At 37.0% G+C, this 16,695-nt stretch overlaps 2 protein-coding genes across 3 annotated transcripts in view; one reads left to right on the forward strand and one right to left on the reverse strand.

The window, feature by feature from the left end:
- Positions 1-11,276, forward strand: part of LOC135079938 (proton-coupled folate transporter-like) — a 40,396-nt gene extending 29,120 nt beyond the window's left edge. The window contains exons 4-5 of one of the 2 annotated variants that reach the window (XM_063974581.1): positions 4,246-4,402; positions 11,096-11,276. In XM_063974581.1, coding sequence (XP_063830651.1) covers positions 4,246-4,402; positions 11,096-11,189 — 251 coding nt within the window. In that variant the 3' untranslated portion in view covers positions 11,190-11,276. Of the gene's footprint in view, positions 1-4,245; positions 4,407-11,095 lie in introns of those variants that run through there. The other variant, XM_063974582.1, reaches the window with a different exon arrangement.
- Positions 11,277-13,434: 2,158 nt separating this feature from the next.
- Positions 13,435-16,417, reverse strand: LOC135079684 (uncharacterized). The gene is made up of 3 exons (XM_063974296.1): positions 15,384-16,417; positions 15,162-15,298; positions 13,435-13,668 (listed from the first exon to the last, which is right to left on the reverse strand). The coding sequence occupies exons 1-3, from the start codon at positions 16,199-16,201 to the stop codon at positions 13,490-13,492; spliced, it is 1,134 nt and encodes a 377-aa protein (XP_063830366.1). The 5' UTR covers positions 16,202-16,417; the 3' UTR covers positions 13,435-13,489.
- Between the last annotated feature and the right edge of the window lie 278 nt (positions 16,418-16,695).

Raw genomic sequence — 16,695 nt, forward strand, 5'->3', positions numbered from 1 at the left:
AGTCCAGTCAATGAATGCCTTAACGACGGTGTAGAGAGAAATCCGTGGAACACAATTTCTGACCTCGGGACTTTATTTAGCCTAGTTAGGTGGTAAACATAGCAAAAGTCCCCGCCCTTAGCCCTTGAGCCGGCGGGGAGAGGGGGGTTTAAAGGTACCACTTTTCGGTTTTTCGCTTAATCCTCGGAAACTATGCGTCCTAGTGACATGACTACTATGAACCAAAAAAAGCTTATTCAATTTGCTACAGGTGAGACCGTCAAGTTTTTCTATATCTTGTATAGTTTTTGCGGCATCTGCTCTAGAAGGTCTGTAAAATTGGAAATTTTATTGTTGTCTTACATGTTCCTTTCAGGAGAAAATCGACTAAATCAACATTGAGCAAACACTATAGACATGCGGGAGCATGTTAAGCCTAGTTCCATGGAGGGGACTGCACCGTGCGTATATTTAGACGAAACAATTAGAGCCACTTTTGACTCCTCATCATTCAAAAACTACTGTGCATTAACACTTCAAATTTGGCTCATGTATTGAGACTTGCAAGATATACATCAGCTTCAAATTTCGTAAATATACCTCAAACGGTTATTTAGGTATTGACGTTCAAAAATCGATATTTAGAGCACTAAAATCTATCTATCACATGTGAAATGTTATAATTTACTGGTTTTTTATTTGTTCCTTTGTATTTACATAACGACCTTTCTGGATGCCAAATTTGAACCTTCGAGGTCATCTGGAAGTGGTTAGAATTTGGTCTATAGGTCAGACATGTAGATTTTTGGACGTCAATATCTAAAGAACCGTTTGAGGCATATTTATGAAATTTGAAACTGATGTATATCTTGCAAGTCTCAACACATGAGCCAAATTTGAAGTGTTATTGCACAGTAGTTTTTGAGTGATGAGGAGTCAAAAGTGGCTCAAAGTGATTCGTCTAAATATACGCACGGTGTAGTCCCCTCGCAGGAACTAGGCTTAACATGCTCCCGCATGTCTAGAATGATTGCTCAATGTTGATTTAGTCAATTTTCTCCTGATGGGAACATGTAAGACAAAAATAGAATTTCCAATATTACAGACCTTCTAGAGCAGATGCCGCGAAAACTATACAATTTATAGAAAAACTTGTCTATCTCACCTGTAGCAAATTGAATATACTTTTTTTGGTTCAAAGTAGTCATGTCACTAGGACGCATAGTTTCCGAGGATTAAGCGAAAAACCGAAAAGTGGCACCTTTAAACCCCCCTCACCCCGCCGGCTCAAGGGCTAAGGGCGGGGACTTTTGCTATGTTCACCTCCTAACTAGTCTAAATAAAGTCCTGAAGTCAGAAATTGTGTTCTACAGTTTTCCATCTATAATGCTTTATTGACTGGACTACTATGTGTTTAACAACAGGTATATCTCAATTTAAAATATCCATAACAACAAAATCATCTAGTACAAAAATAAATTAGTGATAGTTTTGGACGTAATTCTATAATAATGCAACAATAATTTCTGTAATTTACCCAAACTGTAACCGCATTTGCTCGTAAATTGGCAACAGATTAAAAAAGCATTTGAAACCACCCCTATACCCTTTGCTTTGAGGTTCTATAGTCCAATGAATCGTTATCTAGTAGTTATAGGGTTGCCATCACTGAGGATTCGGATCCGGACAAATTGTGATCTTCCCTTCCGAACTTTGCCGGTTTTTGTAGTATAGAAAGACGAATTGAGAACCTCCTCCTTTTTTTAAGTGGGTTATAAAATGACATCATACAAAGGTACAGATCGATTTAAAAACTTAGCAATTATAGATATTCAATTTTAAGATTATGAGGTTTTATTCGATATAACTAGCGGGCGCCCGCGACTTTGTACGCGTGGATCCCGTTTTACCCACGTATGGGTGGAGTTTCGTAAAATCCTTTCTTAGCGGATGCCAACGTCATAACATCTGCCAAATTTCAGCCCGATCCGTCCAGTGGTTTGGGCTGTGCGTTGATAGATCACTATGTCAGTCAGTCAGTCACCTTTGAGTTATATTTATATTTAGATTCTATCTTTGAAGCAACTACTTAATTTATTTAAAACAATCAAACAGCTTTTATCAGAAAGTCGGAATTTTTACAAAAGTCTAGATGGCAACCCTAACATCCCTATCAATACTAAACACGTTCCAAAGATACTTTGATACGGGCGCATTTCGGTCCCTGGCACTCGGAATGATGCAATTTGTTCGACAAAGTTTAAGCAGCTTGAAGCACGAGACTTAGAAGATAAGCTGCTTTTGGCTTTAGCGTAGACGCTCTAAGATCTGTGGAAGATTTTGTAGATATCTCTTTGCTATCTAAAAAATTCGTTTTTGGATTTAATGCAGGTTCTTTTAGTCATTGATTTGATACAATTTGTCAGGTGTGATACAGGCCAAGGGCTTCCTCGTTGTGGATAAAAAAAATGGTTTAGGAAAATTGTATTCTCGTTTCGAATCAATGATAATAACCAAAACTAAATAGCTGTCCAACACTGAACCGTGACTGAACCGTCCCAGCTGACATTTAAGCTCGATTCACATATATCAGTGAAGCCACAGTTCCGTCACAGTGTCCGCTCAGTTCAGTATCAGTGGTACAGTGTAATTATTTTGAATATTTTAAAATTTCAGAGAGCTGTTTCAATATTCTTGTTCAGAAACTATCAAGTAAGTTATTTTGTTTTTGATGCCGCGGCGTCGTCCGTGATCCGACAAAAAATATCGTCGTCAACGAATAGGTAAGTAGTCAGACTATTCGTTGACGACGATATTTTTTAATAGTCTGTGTTTGCCGGTGTCGGCACTGACACTGAGAGCACTGTGTCGTCACTGACACTGACAAGTGGGGATGCGTTCATAGACACTGTATGAAAGAATGTTTCGCACTGTGCCGGTACTGAGCCTGAACTGTGACTTCACTGATATGTGTGAGTCGACCTTTAGGAGGACGCTATTATCATATCAATACTTGATCATTAGTTTAGTTCCGACTCTTGCCACGTTGGACAACCAATAATTGTCATTTGCAGGAGGGCGCGAATTTGAGTAGTTACCTACTGTGGGTTTTTAGTTCCGATTTTTGCCGCTTGACTCTTCAGAACGCATCGCGTTTTCCGTGGCTTTAGCTAGGTTTTTCCTTATACAGGTGTTAAGGCAAATAGATAATTCCGATGATAGTACTAGGTATTAGTTAGCACTTAGTAGATCATACGTTTGATCCTCCAAAAAAAAATCCTAGCTAGAGTATTGCCTAAAAGATACGTCCAGGCCAGGCCAGGTAGAATCAAAAACGAGTTTGATGATACATTATGTATTTTATTACCAGGTAGAAAATATTTTTAGAGATTAGTCGCAGAATGCATAAACTACACGTGAGTAATAATAAAACTTGCAGGCTTGGCATTTTTGACTCTATTAAATATATTTTTAGCAAATAAATAAGCACGACCTTTTGTTATAGAAACTTGTTCTAAAACTCACCTAGCAAGTGTGGTGAGATATTGGAATTAAGTTTTTTTAATGTATCATTAGGTAAATTGATGTACTTAGAAGTTGATGGGAAATGGTTGTGTGTCCATTCTCCTCTTAACCTTCCAAATGCACTTACATATTAGATTAAGTAACTACATAAAAAAAAGAAAGTAAACATTGTAAACAATTTAAACTTTATCTTATCGTATGAGTAAATAATCCTGCTAAATGTCGACGCTCTCAATCGGATAAAATTTCAATCTCTCTTAAAATAGATTGCCTCATGCTACTTAATTTATTTTAAAGTTTGACAGATTTACCCAATATCACCGTAGCTCAATGGTCAAAGCAGTCGCCTGGCAAGCGAACGGTCATGGGTTCAATTCCCATCTGAAGAAATTGGTCTCTTCAAGGTTCTTACTCATCTCTTAACAGATTTTCCAGAAATCCATAGTGTAGGTAGATGATTGGTCTTTTCAAGGTTCTTAAACTCATCTCCATCCAGATTGTCGCAAAATCCAAGATTCCAGTTTTTTAACGTCGGGATACTAAATTATGCTTTTCGCATGTCCACTGGTTAATACGGACGGTCAGTGGCTTACTCGTTTGTGGGACTCTCCCCGCCTGCTCACTACCTAAAGACGGGGCTTACCCACAAACCCGACGGTGTCCATCCGAGCCGCAAGTTATTGTCCTAACTTGGATTCGTCCGCGACCTACCAATTTGAACCTTAACCCCTTCTGTTACAGGCAAAACTAGCTCTCTAATCAGCATCTCCGAAGCACTGGTGCCGGTGATATACTCGCCGGTATACAGCAAGGTGTACCTCAGCACTCTGTCGACCTTCGCTGGGGCGTTCTACCTCATCAGTGCTGCGCTGGCTGTCCCCGCTATAGGTATATTGATGTGAGTATAAATATGTACTTTAATTTATTATTAACTAAAAGCCTGGTCCGTGAGCACGTAGAATTTTGTCCAATGACCCCAAGCTGGCCATCCTTATCGCTCGCGCGTAATTATGTTGTTGTCGTGCTCGCACACTCACTGCGGGCGCCCGTCGCACAGTCGCGATAGCAATATAATTACGCGCGAGCGATAAGGATGGGTAGCTTGGGGTCATTGGACAATATTCTACGTGCTCACGGACCAGGCTTTATCTGCTTAATATTTTTTCTGTAGACCACTACGTTTACTATAAAGTAGGACAAGCTTTTAGGACATTGTGTGTGACCTGAAAATAGCCTTAAAGAATATGAATTAGAATCATTAAGAAATGTTAGGAATGCATAAACATGTACTGAAGATTACTTAACGCAGTGGAGCTATTCTCCAGTGCCATTTCTCTATAGCTGTAATCTCAGTAACTTACATACTTTTGTGCTTTAAGTGAGAGGGATAGATATAAAAATAGATTGAAAAGTAATAAAGATAATACGTCATTTCCATTAAGGTATCTGTAAGATCTATGCGGTAGGAAACAGACTGGTCACAAAGAATTGTAATAAAATACTAAACGCAAAAAATGCAACCAGAATTATCTCATTTATTACATACCTAGTTGACAGATGGCTACATACTTAAAGCCCTTGAAATATTGTAAAGACTGATGTAAAGGCACATTTATTTACTGAGGGCGTGGCTCGTCTCCTAATCCTTAATACTTTTAAGGTCGGATCAGACATTTACATATTCAAAGGATCAACGTCTGTAGTCCACTACCTACCTACTCAGATTTGGAAATAAGACAAAGATATTTTTTGCACGAGATTAATGCCTTATGTACAAATTTATTTTGGCATTAAAGTTTAAATAAAATAAAATAAATGGCGAACGAAATCTGAACAAAACAGAGGAATGCCTGAAATAAGATGCACAAAATACGAACAGAACAGTTATAGCTAAAATTACTTAGTATTTTTACAATACTGCATAATCCGTCTCCTGTTACATTTGTCAAGAGTTTTTCAAGTCAATCGTCAAGAGTTATCTGCCCCCCTAGACAAAACGCACTTTTTGATCGAATCGAAAATCGAATCCGTCAAATCTCCATACAAAAAAGGGGCTTTTCGACCACTTTTCGACTGGTTTGCGATTATAATTTGCACGTTGTCTAGACCCACTGCTGTGTACCTAATTGTGTAAAGCAATCGTACCTATTCATTTGACAGTTCAAAACGTACGTTATATTCTGTCAAACGCCTTGTTATGCAGATTTTATCGTACGTTTTTAATTGTCAAATTAATACGATTGCATTAAACAATTTCCCATCTTTTTTCCGCGTTATTCAATTTATGATTTATTTGAAGAAATTAAAGACCAGAACCGCAAAAGCTTAGTAAAGGACTATACAGGAACTATTATTAGAAGAACCATCAAAGATACTCCGGATGTGACCATAACTTTATGAGTCGGGGCATGAGATTTCTAATACTTCATCTTCGTTTTCATATAAAATTAGACTCTACAGAACTTTGTTGATATTTTTTGCCGACTCTATTCTGCATCACACAGCCCAGCCTCACATAGCCAATTGCATTTTTTCACGTTTCCCAAGTAGCGGTTCTAATGACTCGCATTACAAAATGCAGACAAAAAAAGACCTTGCGGTCAACCGAGAGCTTGCCCTTACCGTTCTGTCAATGATCGATTTCTAAATACCTTGAACCGATAATTTCTATTTGCTATACCTTTGGCCTTACCATACAAACCCTATGGTTATTTCGAGACATGGTTGCGGTAGCACCATGTAAATTGACAAACAAAACCTTGGGTGTGGAAAGCGGAAACTTAAAATAAACTAATTTGTTTTGATAAACTGTCGCAAAATAATTTAGTAAAGCATGGGGAATGTAGGCCAAATCCTTCATTTTACTTCTGGTGTATTAGAAGGGTCGTGCTCCTGTAGTAGAGAGAGACTAACATGTTGACGATGATGATAAAGAAATGTGAATTTAGAAAATCAATGACTTAATTTAACAGAAAAATCGGTAGCAATATCTACCTCCTGTTTTGTGTCCCTATTGAGATTCAAGCCTATTTGGTTTAAATTCCACCATTAAAGACCAGCTTTCCTTCTCTCTAGTGTCAAGCCAAGTTAAAGTAACAGAACTGGCGAGCAGCACCGTGTGTAATATTACACGAACCATTTGCCCCTCTCATAACTCAAAAACTATTTCTATTTCACATAAACGTGTCAAATTTGGTCACACCTACTCGAATTACTCACAATTGGGTAGTTTCGTTTTAAGATAGAGCCGTCAATCTGTTGACCCAAACAAATGTCTCTGACTTTGTGACTTGAGAGTCACGCCATTTTTTATACTCATTCAATCAATAAGCAAATACGGGAGTAGCATACACGTCTGTCAATTTTTTTTTTTAAATTACAGTAGGCAGGTAAATAAACATGAATAAGATGGTGTCTACCTAAGATGATTCACAAAGCATTTACCTGTATTGTCGTATCACTAAAAGGATTTAGGATGAAGATACCTTTTCATTTTAAAAATGACTATTGAAGTAATGCCGCTGATCTTTTTAAATATTTTTTAAACTCAGTTCACATTTATTTAGTGTTTAGTAATTGATAAAGTTTATTTGCCTAGAAGTACCTACTTAGATAGGTACTTAGCGCCCGTATTCATAAACATTACTATGAGGTCTCACAGTGCGCGTGGTGGACGCACAGGGTGACACAAGAACCAATCACAGAGCTCTATTCAACGCTGTGCGGTACTATTACTTATTCTGTGGCTGTGCGTTCGATTTGCTGCTTCACTTAAGCAAGCATCGTTTGTGAATACGGGCGTAAGTTAGTTTTTGTATTAATTGAAAACCAAATAAACCTCTACAATGCAAGGGATTTTCCCTAAACCATGATTTTAGATGAATAGACAAAATTTTGTTAGTGCATTGCTTCCCTAAATCTGATTGTTAAGTTTTCTAAGGACGACGGCACATCAAGAGAAACAATAACCGACCTTAATCATTTGTAATAGCAGCGATTTTGCGACAGAAATGTTACAATTTGTTGTACTGACTACTGTAACAAGTATCTACTTACGTTTTTAATAAGTTTTCGGTCGGATAACTTTTAGTTAATTATAATAAATTTTTAATCTAAACCAAAATGAACTGCAGGCAAGATTGAAGAAACCCACGAAGCTTGTTTCATTTTAATTACACTTATAATCTCAAGTTATTAGAACAGGGTAAAATCTAATTCCGGTGTAATTAACCTCTGAGCTTAAACATTATTATCTTTTCCAAGTTACTATAGTAACTAATATTTAAACTAAACACTGTTTTTCTATGCGACCGTTCAATCTCTAAGGCTGAGTTGCACCACATAACTTTGACGGTAACCGGAGTTTTTGTATGGATTTTTTTAACAGCTTTTTGACGTTTGTCAAAGTTAAAGTAAGATGGTGCAAATAAATATTCTGATATTCTGCAACTCAGCCTAAAATGGCTAAACCTATGTGGATGCGGTTTGTGATAATCATGATAAAGGTTAGGCAAAATTATGTTTTTGTTCCATATAAATAGGTATAATTCTATTATCAATTTTAAAGTATATTGTCGTGGCCTACTTATTTTATATCAAACATGCATACCTAACCTATTGAGAATGATTTCGCAGGAACAGTGTTAAATAAAATTGTTTTCTATCTTATGCTGATTGACCCAATCTAAAAACTGTCCAGGAACCTGGTTTTTGATCCCACTATGATGATAATGTACTAAAAATAACTAAAATATTTGGTGATGTTCCGAAATGCCTCGATACTTAGTTCCTTCTCATCGATTCTTTTTATGAACTTGATTGATCGAATCGAGCGTACTAGATTTAGATTTATCGACTAGTTGTTAAGTTATAGCAATAATAGGTAGGTATAGTAGAATAATACTAGAATAGAGACAGTGAAAGGAGACTGCAGATAAGTGACATAATTGTTGACGTAACTAATCGCTAGAAGGGTGAGAAGTCAGATCATGTCACCCTGCGATGCAGTGTAGTTTACTCCGATTGCACTTACACTGTTGTATTATTTACTAATAAACAATCTAAACGTAAAATTACTAATAAATTATCAATAATAGTCTATTAAAATAAAAATAATGTCGTTAAGGGCTATATTTCATGGGGACACCATGGCGGCCCAACCAGTCGCCGCTACCAACAAAATGTATGCAGCTCTATAGAGAGTTACTCACCTGGTGTCCGTTTGGTTGCGCAAAGCTGTATACATTTTTTTGATAGCGGCGACTGGTTGCCCCGCCATGGTGTCCCGGTGAAATATAGCCCTTAATGTGCTGGTATCATCAAAACGAATTTGGCCATATAAAAAACAGAAACAGTAAGTTAACCTATTAGTCCAGTCATTATAGTAAGTTCACCTCGGAATTCGAGATACCCAGCTGTAAGTCTGTAAATACGTGTATATTGACACCCTAAAAGTTGTCTCAAAACCTACATATGGTAGGGTGTAAGCAACTATTAAATTTCAAGGTCAACGGTCACAAAAATCGTTTTTTTGCGCTTTTTTTAGAAATATCTCATTTCCTATGGGTTTTTTGCTATTTGCATTTATTATCAATATTGTAGAATACTAAATTCTCTACAAATGTTGTTTAAAAATTTTTTTATACGGTGAACCGTTTTCGAGATAGAGGGCGGAGAGCGCGCGGTCACTGCATCACTTCAGGTCAACTTAAGCGGTTTAGATTTTTCATACAAAAGGATTTTCCCGCTAATTCCCGTGGGAAATTCGGGAATTCCTTGTTGTAACTAAGCTTTAAGTTTACTAAGGTACCTACATGCCAAATTTCAAGCGTCTAACTTCCGTTCAGCGTTTAGATTTTTCATACAAAAGGATTTTCCCGCTAATTCCTGTTCCCGTGGGAATTCCTAAGTATACTATAACCTGCCCAGGAGTATGAAGAATAATTGTACCAAGTTTCGTTAAAATCCGTCGAGTAGTTTTTGTTTCTATAAGGAACATACAGACGGACAGACAGACAGACAAAAATTTTACTGATTGCATTTTTGGCATCAGTATCGATCACTAATCACCCCCTGATAGTTATTTTGAAAATATATTTCATGTACAGAATTGACCTCTCTACAGATTTATTATAAGTACTAGCGGCCGCCCTCTATCTCGAAAACGGTTCACCGTATAAAAAAATTATTTGAACAAAATTTGTAGAGAATTTTGTATTCTACAATATTGATACTAAATACAAATAGCAAAAAACCCATAGGAAATGAGATATTTCCAAAAAAAGCGCAAAAAACCGATTTTTGTGACCTTTGACCTTAAAATTTAATAGTTGCTTACACCCTACCATATGTAGGTTTTGAGACAACTTTTAGGGTGTCAATATACAAGTATTTACAGACTTACAGCTGGGTATCTCGAATTCCGAGATTCTTACCTAATTTAAGCTTAAATGACTGGACTATATTCCATGAAGTCCGGAGACGGTTCATAAAAGGAATGAAGAGAAATGTTTAATGCTTTTCCGGAAAAAAAGATCCGAAAAATGAACGTTCTTTTCATACAAATTAATTTTGTTCTTGTAATTTGAATCCGCTTGCGGTCAATTTCCTTGCCTGAACTTCTGGCCACTAAGAAACTTTTTTCTGACCAATGCTGATCGTCTTTTGTTTTAATTTGGGAAATGTGCACAAAAAAAATATACATTTTCGTGTCTTGACGCAATTTGTTTGTTAAATCAATGATTCTATGAGTCTTAGGCTAAGTTGCACCGTCTAACTTTAACCGTAACTATAAGATAACCGATGTTTTTTGGATGGAGTTTGACAGATTTTGACGTTTGTTATAAGTTAAAGTAAGATGGTGCAACCCAGCTAACCCAGCCTCTGTAGTTTGAAAGACTCCGTGCTCCAACACTGTTTGTTGATTTAATTATTTTCACTTAGAAACCTGATAAGTTTTCTCAGTTGTATGATAAAGTCAAATAATTCTGAACGTCGAGTGGCAAAAAATGGAATTAATAGCCCAGTAAGTCCTACTTCCTACTAATATTATAAATGCGAAAGTTTGGATGTCTGGATGTTTGTTACTCTTTCACGCAAAAACTACTGAACGGATTTATTTATTTATTTATTTATTTTTTGGGAAACATACAGTTACAATATATTCAAAATATTATATAAATAATATTTTGATGAAACTTTACAGTATTATTGTTTATAACCCAGATTAACATATAGGCTATAATTGAGGCCGTCAGCGCAAAAGTGGGCTAAGCTTAACATATAACTATGGAGCCTAAACTTGGTTAGGCCACTTTTATACTGCTTCGTAGGCAAAAATAATGCGCGCAAAAAGAATGTTTACAACGCCCCATCTCTTAACTAAGGGTGAACTAGGGATAGGCCGCTTTAGCATCAAAATTTATTAGGTTTTGAATAAATTTTGAAAAATGTGGCTTTTGCGCTGACGGCCTCAATTTATAACGATCTGTGACAAACTAAATATCACGCGGGCGAAGCCGCGGGCGGAAAGCTAGTGATAAGGCCCCAACAATACCTACTAGTGTAATAACAGATAATGTTTTTGTTTCAGAACTCTGATCGCCCTGAACAGAAGAGACGCCGCCGAGCCTGCCCCCCCTCCTGCCGAAGTAAAGCCGAAAGAGAACGAGATAACGCGTTTTTGACATTGCCTATTTATTTCTAAGTGTTAATAATAACGTTACCTGTATTAGTTACCGAAAAATCTCAATAAATATAAGATTTCTATTGAATCGCGCGTTTGAGTTTGAAGTATCACAAATTATTTAAGACAAAATATACTTACGAGTAAAAATATGGAATCACCCCTTGTGTTTTGTACCGCGCGAACTTAAGAACTGAATGACTATGTATGTATCTGTGGTATTAATTTAAAGTTTATAATATTACCTTTAAAATGGTGCCATTTTTATTTGCCTTCTATTAGTCATTTAGTTTTTGTGATCGCTCGAAACAAATAGGGTGATTCCATATTTTTGCTCGCGAGTGTATTAATGACTGGGGGTTCGATTCCCTAAAGTACTTATTTAGTTGAGATAACATACGTTTTAATTAAGGAATTATTAGGTAGACATATACCTACCTTCTTGCCTTAACTCTGAATTTAGATGAGGGATCAAGCTACAGAGCCTGGCTACATAGAAGTCGCAGCGCTGGGACAGAGAAGTAAGATTCACTACATAGTATACATAGGTAAATCAAAGTCGCTTTAGGCTGTCTGTCCCTTTGTACGCTTAGCTTAGATCTTTAAAACTACGCAACGGATTTTGATGCGGTTTTTAGTAGTTCCATGTAGTTAGCAACAAAGCTAACATAACAACCAACATGAACTTAAGAAATCGTTATGAGATATCTTCTCAACAAAGACACGCGTGTAGACAGAAGTCACGTTTAAAAGATACGTGTACAATAACAATTAATCAGATATAAATAAACAGTAACATAATTAAAACAAGGAAACGCTCGTTATCCTAAACTAAGTATTAAATAGGTTCACAAACTATCGAACAAAATGTTTACAAATTGATAACGAAACCGTAATACTTGAATTAGTTTAGATAATTAAAGTTGAAAGGTCAATGCTTGACCAAATTTGGCGTAGATTAGGCGTATAAAGATGAATAACCTGGACTTCAGGGCATAGACACTACTCGGTTACACGAGATCGGCTTACTGACATTGGAAGAAGCAAGTAGGTACATTTGTAGACTTAATTCTCCGCAAACTACGTTTTATACCGTAGATCGTTTCATCCAGGAAGACGCTCCCCACAATAAAATTCTTCCGCGATTGTTTGAGTGTTATCGGTACATAATGATGCTCGGATTGCTCGGATCAAACTCCCTTGCACCCCGCGCTTCCCTCGACCAAGAATTGGTAGGGCGTGTCTTCGTGGATGAAACGATCTACAGTTTGGTCGACTTCTAAGGCCTAGAACAGACGGTGAAACGCAACTGCAACGAAACTGCAACTTTGTGATGATTCTGATGAATGAAACTGAAACTAAAAGTTTCAAACTGGTCGCATCATATGTGGTCTCTCAACGGACGCTATGGCAGAAACTTAGATGCAACTCAAAAGTAACTAGCAGTTGCAGTTTCGTTGCAGTTGCGTTTCACCGTCTGTTCTGGGCCTAAGACACCCCGCAAACTTTTAGTCGGCCGATAGTTGCGTCGGACTGTTAATCAATATAAACATGCATGGAAGTGTGCACATTACACCGATTTGGTATCGGTTGATCGGCCTATTCCACTTTGATCACCTGGCTTTGACCACCCAGGTCATCTTATCCATGGGTGATCAAAGGACACCAAATTGTCGCTTGTAGTGATTTGGAGTTGATTCTTCATACAAATTGAAAGCCGATCAAAGTATCGGTGTAGTTCGTAGTATCGATACGTGTGTAGTTTGTGCGGTGTCCAATTGGTATGAAGAATCGACCAACGGAGTAGTACACACTACAGTAGTGTAGGTACGTAACTACTTCATGTTCTTAGTGATTATATAACAGCCCAATCAAACTATCAACCGAAAGACTGCAGTCTGGGGGGGGGGGGGGGTGTCTTTTCAGCTGAGTAAATACTTGAATAAGTTTCGCAATTTTGTACGTGTAAAAAATCAACAATCAATTTTCCAAATTACCGCATCGCGTCGTTCGTGTCAAGTGTTGAACAACTGTGTAAATGAAATAAATTAAAAGTCCGCTTATTCTAGACCCTTACAGACATATCGAATTTTATTCCAATTTGTATACGGAATCAGACGATACCAAATCGAACACTATCCCAATTCTATGTTACATCCGAAAAAAATGTTTTTGTGTTTGTAGACAAAAACGACAATTTTTTCGGACCCGCACGCATTTGACTGATACAACAAAAAGTCAAAAAGTTATAATAAATAATTTTATTTACAAAAAATGTCTACTACATTAAAAAAACTACGTCTAGAACTTAAGTTTGAAGTTTTTAGAGGTCGGTTTGTCAGCCGGCTTCGATTCTATAGGCGATATGCCGTGAATGAGCATCTTTATGTACCTGCCTTGCTGGTCTGAGGGTAGTTTCACACCGAGAACTTCACAGTTTCTCATGATTTCTGCACAGCCCCGTATATCGCGTTGTCTCACTGAAATCAAACAAATTGTGTTTAAAATAAAAAAAAATTCGTGAATTAGATTGAAACGTCGTTAAACGCAGAATAATATGACTTAAGAAGTCATTCGTTCGTTTCAACTGACGGCCGCCCAGTGCTGGACAAAGGCCTCCTAAAGGATTTCTACAATGTTCGGTGTTACCCACATCCAGATAGTTCCCGCAGCCATCACTATATCGTCGGTCCACCAAGTTGGAGGCCTAACTACACTACTTCTTACAGTTCGAGGTTCAGGAACTACATATACTACCACAACGGCATCATAAATCAAGAAGTAAGTAGCTGTTGTTTTAAAATAAATCATAATACATCATCATCATCATCATCTCAGCCATAGGACATACCTACTTAATCATAATACATACTTAAACTTTAAGGTAGGCACATCTTAAAAGACTCGTAATGGCGCGCGCTCACGGGTGACTTTTGTCACTGTGACAGTATGTCTCTCTTTTTCTATCTTAAAAGGTGTAAAACAGATTGATATATTTCTCTTAGAGAGAAATACTGTCACGGTGACAAAAGTCAAACGTGTGCGCGCGCCTTTAGTTACATACATACAAAATCAGTTTGTTAAATCATCCGTTTTACTGAGCTAAACTAATAGACCTTCTTCGAAAATAGTATGAACATTATAAAATATTTACAACTCAAGACAAACACGTTTGCCCAGTCAGGACTTTATCGTCCGTTCGTGATAAGGTCAGCAAATAGGACAGCAACGTCAAGTGTCATTAGGGCAAACGATTGGCACTGCAGATAGGGTTGCTAGGTGTCCGGTTTTAGTCCGGCATGGCTTTAGTTCGGCCTGTCCGGCTTTAGTTCGGCCTGTCCGGCTTTAGTCCGGCCTGTCCGGCTTTAGTCCGGCCTGTCCGGCTTTAGTCCGGCTTAAATCCGGCCTGTCTGGCTTAAGTCCGGCCTTTCCAGCTTTAGGCCGGCCAGTCTGGCCTGTCCGACTTTAGTCCGGCTTTTCATGTGCCGCGCCAGTCGAAAGTCGTCTTAGACGAGCCACAGAATAATATCAGAGTAAATTTACTCTGATAATATCGAGCTCACATGCGCCAATCAGAATGTTGGGCTACCGATTCGAATATGATAGTTGATAGTACTCACCCATGAGGTATGATATTACAAGTCGCTATTAAAAAAGTGCGTATGGCTTTAGAATTAGGCACCAAGTCTGGTTTTTGTGTTTTTGGACTTGGCAACCCTAACTTCAGAATACCTATTGTAAGCAGCAGCAATTACTGTTGCATAATAATGTTTTGTAATTAATGCAATATTGTATAACGCATACAATATTGCATTACCTTTATGAAGTTGGTAAACAATGAATGAGAAAGTTTATTATGCATAATTTGGTGTTACTGTATATTTTCCTCTTTTTGATTTTTAGTATATTTTTTATGACCCTAGTCTTTCCTAAATTACATTTACTATAAATAAATCTTTTTTATTATACTTACACTTAAAGTTAAATAGGACTTGCAGCACTTTGACATAAGCGTCCATCATTTCAAACTTCAGCAGCTTCTGGAGTAGCCGTAGAACAGCATCTTCGTTATAATCTTCTCGAAGTATGGTAATACTGAATGCCGTTGATCTGAAAGGTATAAAATATATTTTTTTAATCGGTTTTCACTACAGTGTAAGTTTTAAATGAAACAGAAAGACAAAAGTAGCCTTACCTGTCTTGTATTATACCTCGAAGGGTCTTAGATGATTCTAATAACTCATCAGCTAACATTTGGTCAGAAAACCAACTACTTGACCAACAACTATGCCAAAAGCACACTAACGGATAATGATCACTAAACCTTTCACTGAATTCAAATATGTATTTCCTAAAAATTACTAGCGACGCTTCCGATCTATTCATAACAGAATCGTGTATCAATTCCTTAAAAATTATTCGATAGCGACTTCGTAACTGTGTGTTGTTTTCGTAACACTGCTTCAGTATTGACAAACCTTTATCAGAATTGCCTTTCATACATTGCGCCTTGGCTAGATAATGCAAATATTGGCCATGTCTTTTGTACAATATTCTGTCACCTTTCAAGCAATATGTTTGTAACATTTCTACCATGTCCGTCCTGCCCAATCCACTGTAATGTCTGAATAACAACTTTAGCGTTGGCTCTCCGATAAACATTTGTGCCGTAAGACAATCTTTCAGTATCTGATCTACTTGGCTATCTTTATTCTTGGACATGAGATGCAAAATTAGATTTTGAACATCTTCAATGGACATTTTGGACACATCTTTAATCTTGTTGCTATCATCCATGAAGTGACGTATAGAAATATTCTGCAAATTAGTTACTGTAATGGCTTGTCTATCTTTAAACCTTTCAATCAAGTCACTGGTAAAAGCATCGATGTCTATACTTGTAGCGTAGTAATACACAGGACTGGGATATAAGTTATGCTTCTTTTGAAGATTGTTAAGAATTCGAAAGTATTTTAGAGGATTTTTAATCACTTGCTGCCTTATTGAATGCATTTTCAAGGATTTTTAGGTTACTGTAATTTGAACACTTCTTAAACTCCGTCATGAAACACTGTCACGTAGTGATATTGGTGCAAACAATATTATTGTTCTTTGTGACGATGTTGTTTTCATTTTTAGCTTGTTATTTATCCAAATACACCTCGGAAAACATTGCAAAAATAGATTAGATCATGATTGTTGACAAAAACATTGCGAAAAAATTATACATGACATAAAACGTCAATCGTGTCATCGCTGTCAGTCAACATATTGTCATCATTACGTTTAGTTTAACCGTGTTAGCAACCTCTGTGCTACAGTTATTACATTTTTATTCCTGTATATTTTATTTCTTATTTAATTATTTTAAGAACTGTTCATTGAGAAAAATATTTTTAATTATTGAAAGTATTACTTTGATCTTATTATCACAAGTTTTAACAACATTTATCATCAAACGAAACGCATTAGATACAGATAATAAATATCTCAAATCACGCCATCTA

This window comes from Ostrinia nubilalis, chromosome 17, assembly GCF_963855985.1.
Source record: "Ostrinia nubilalis chromosome 17, ilOstNubi1.1, whole genome shotgun sequence".
Classification (NCBI taxonomy): domain Eukaryota; kingdom Metazoa; phylum Arthropoda; class Insecta; order Lepidoptera; family Crambidae; genus Ostrinia; species Ostrinia nubilalis.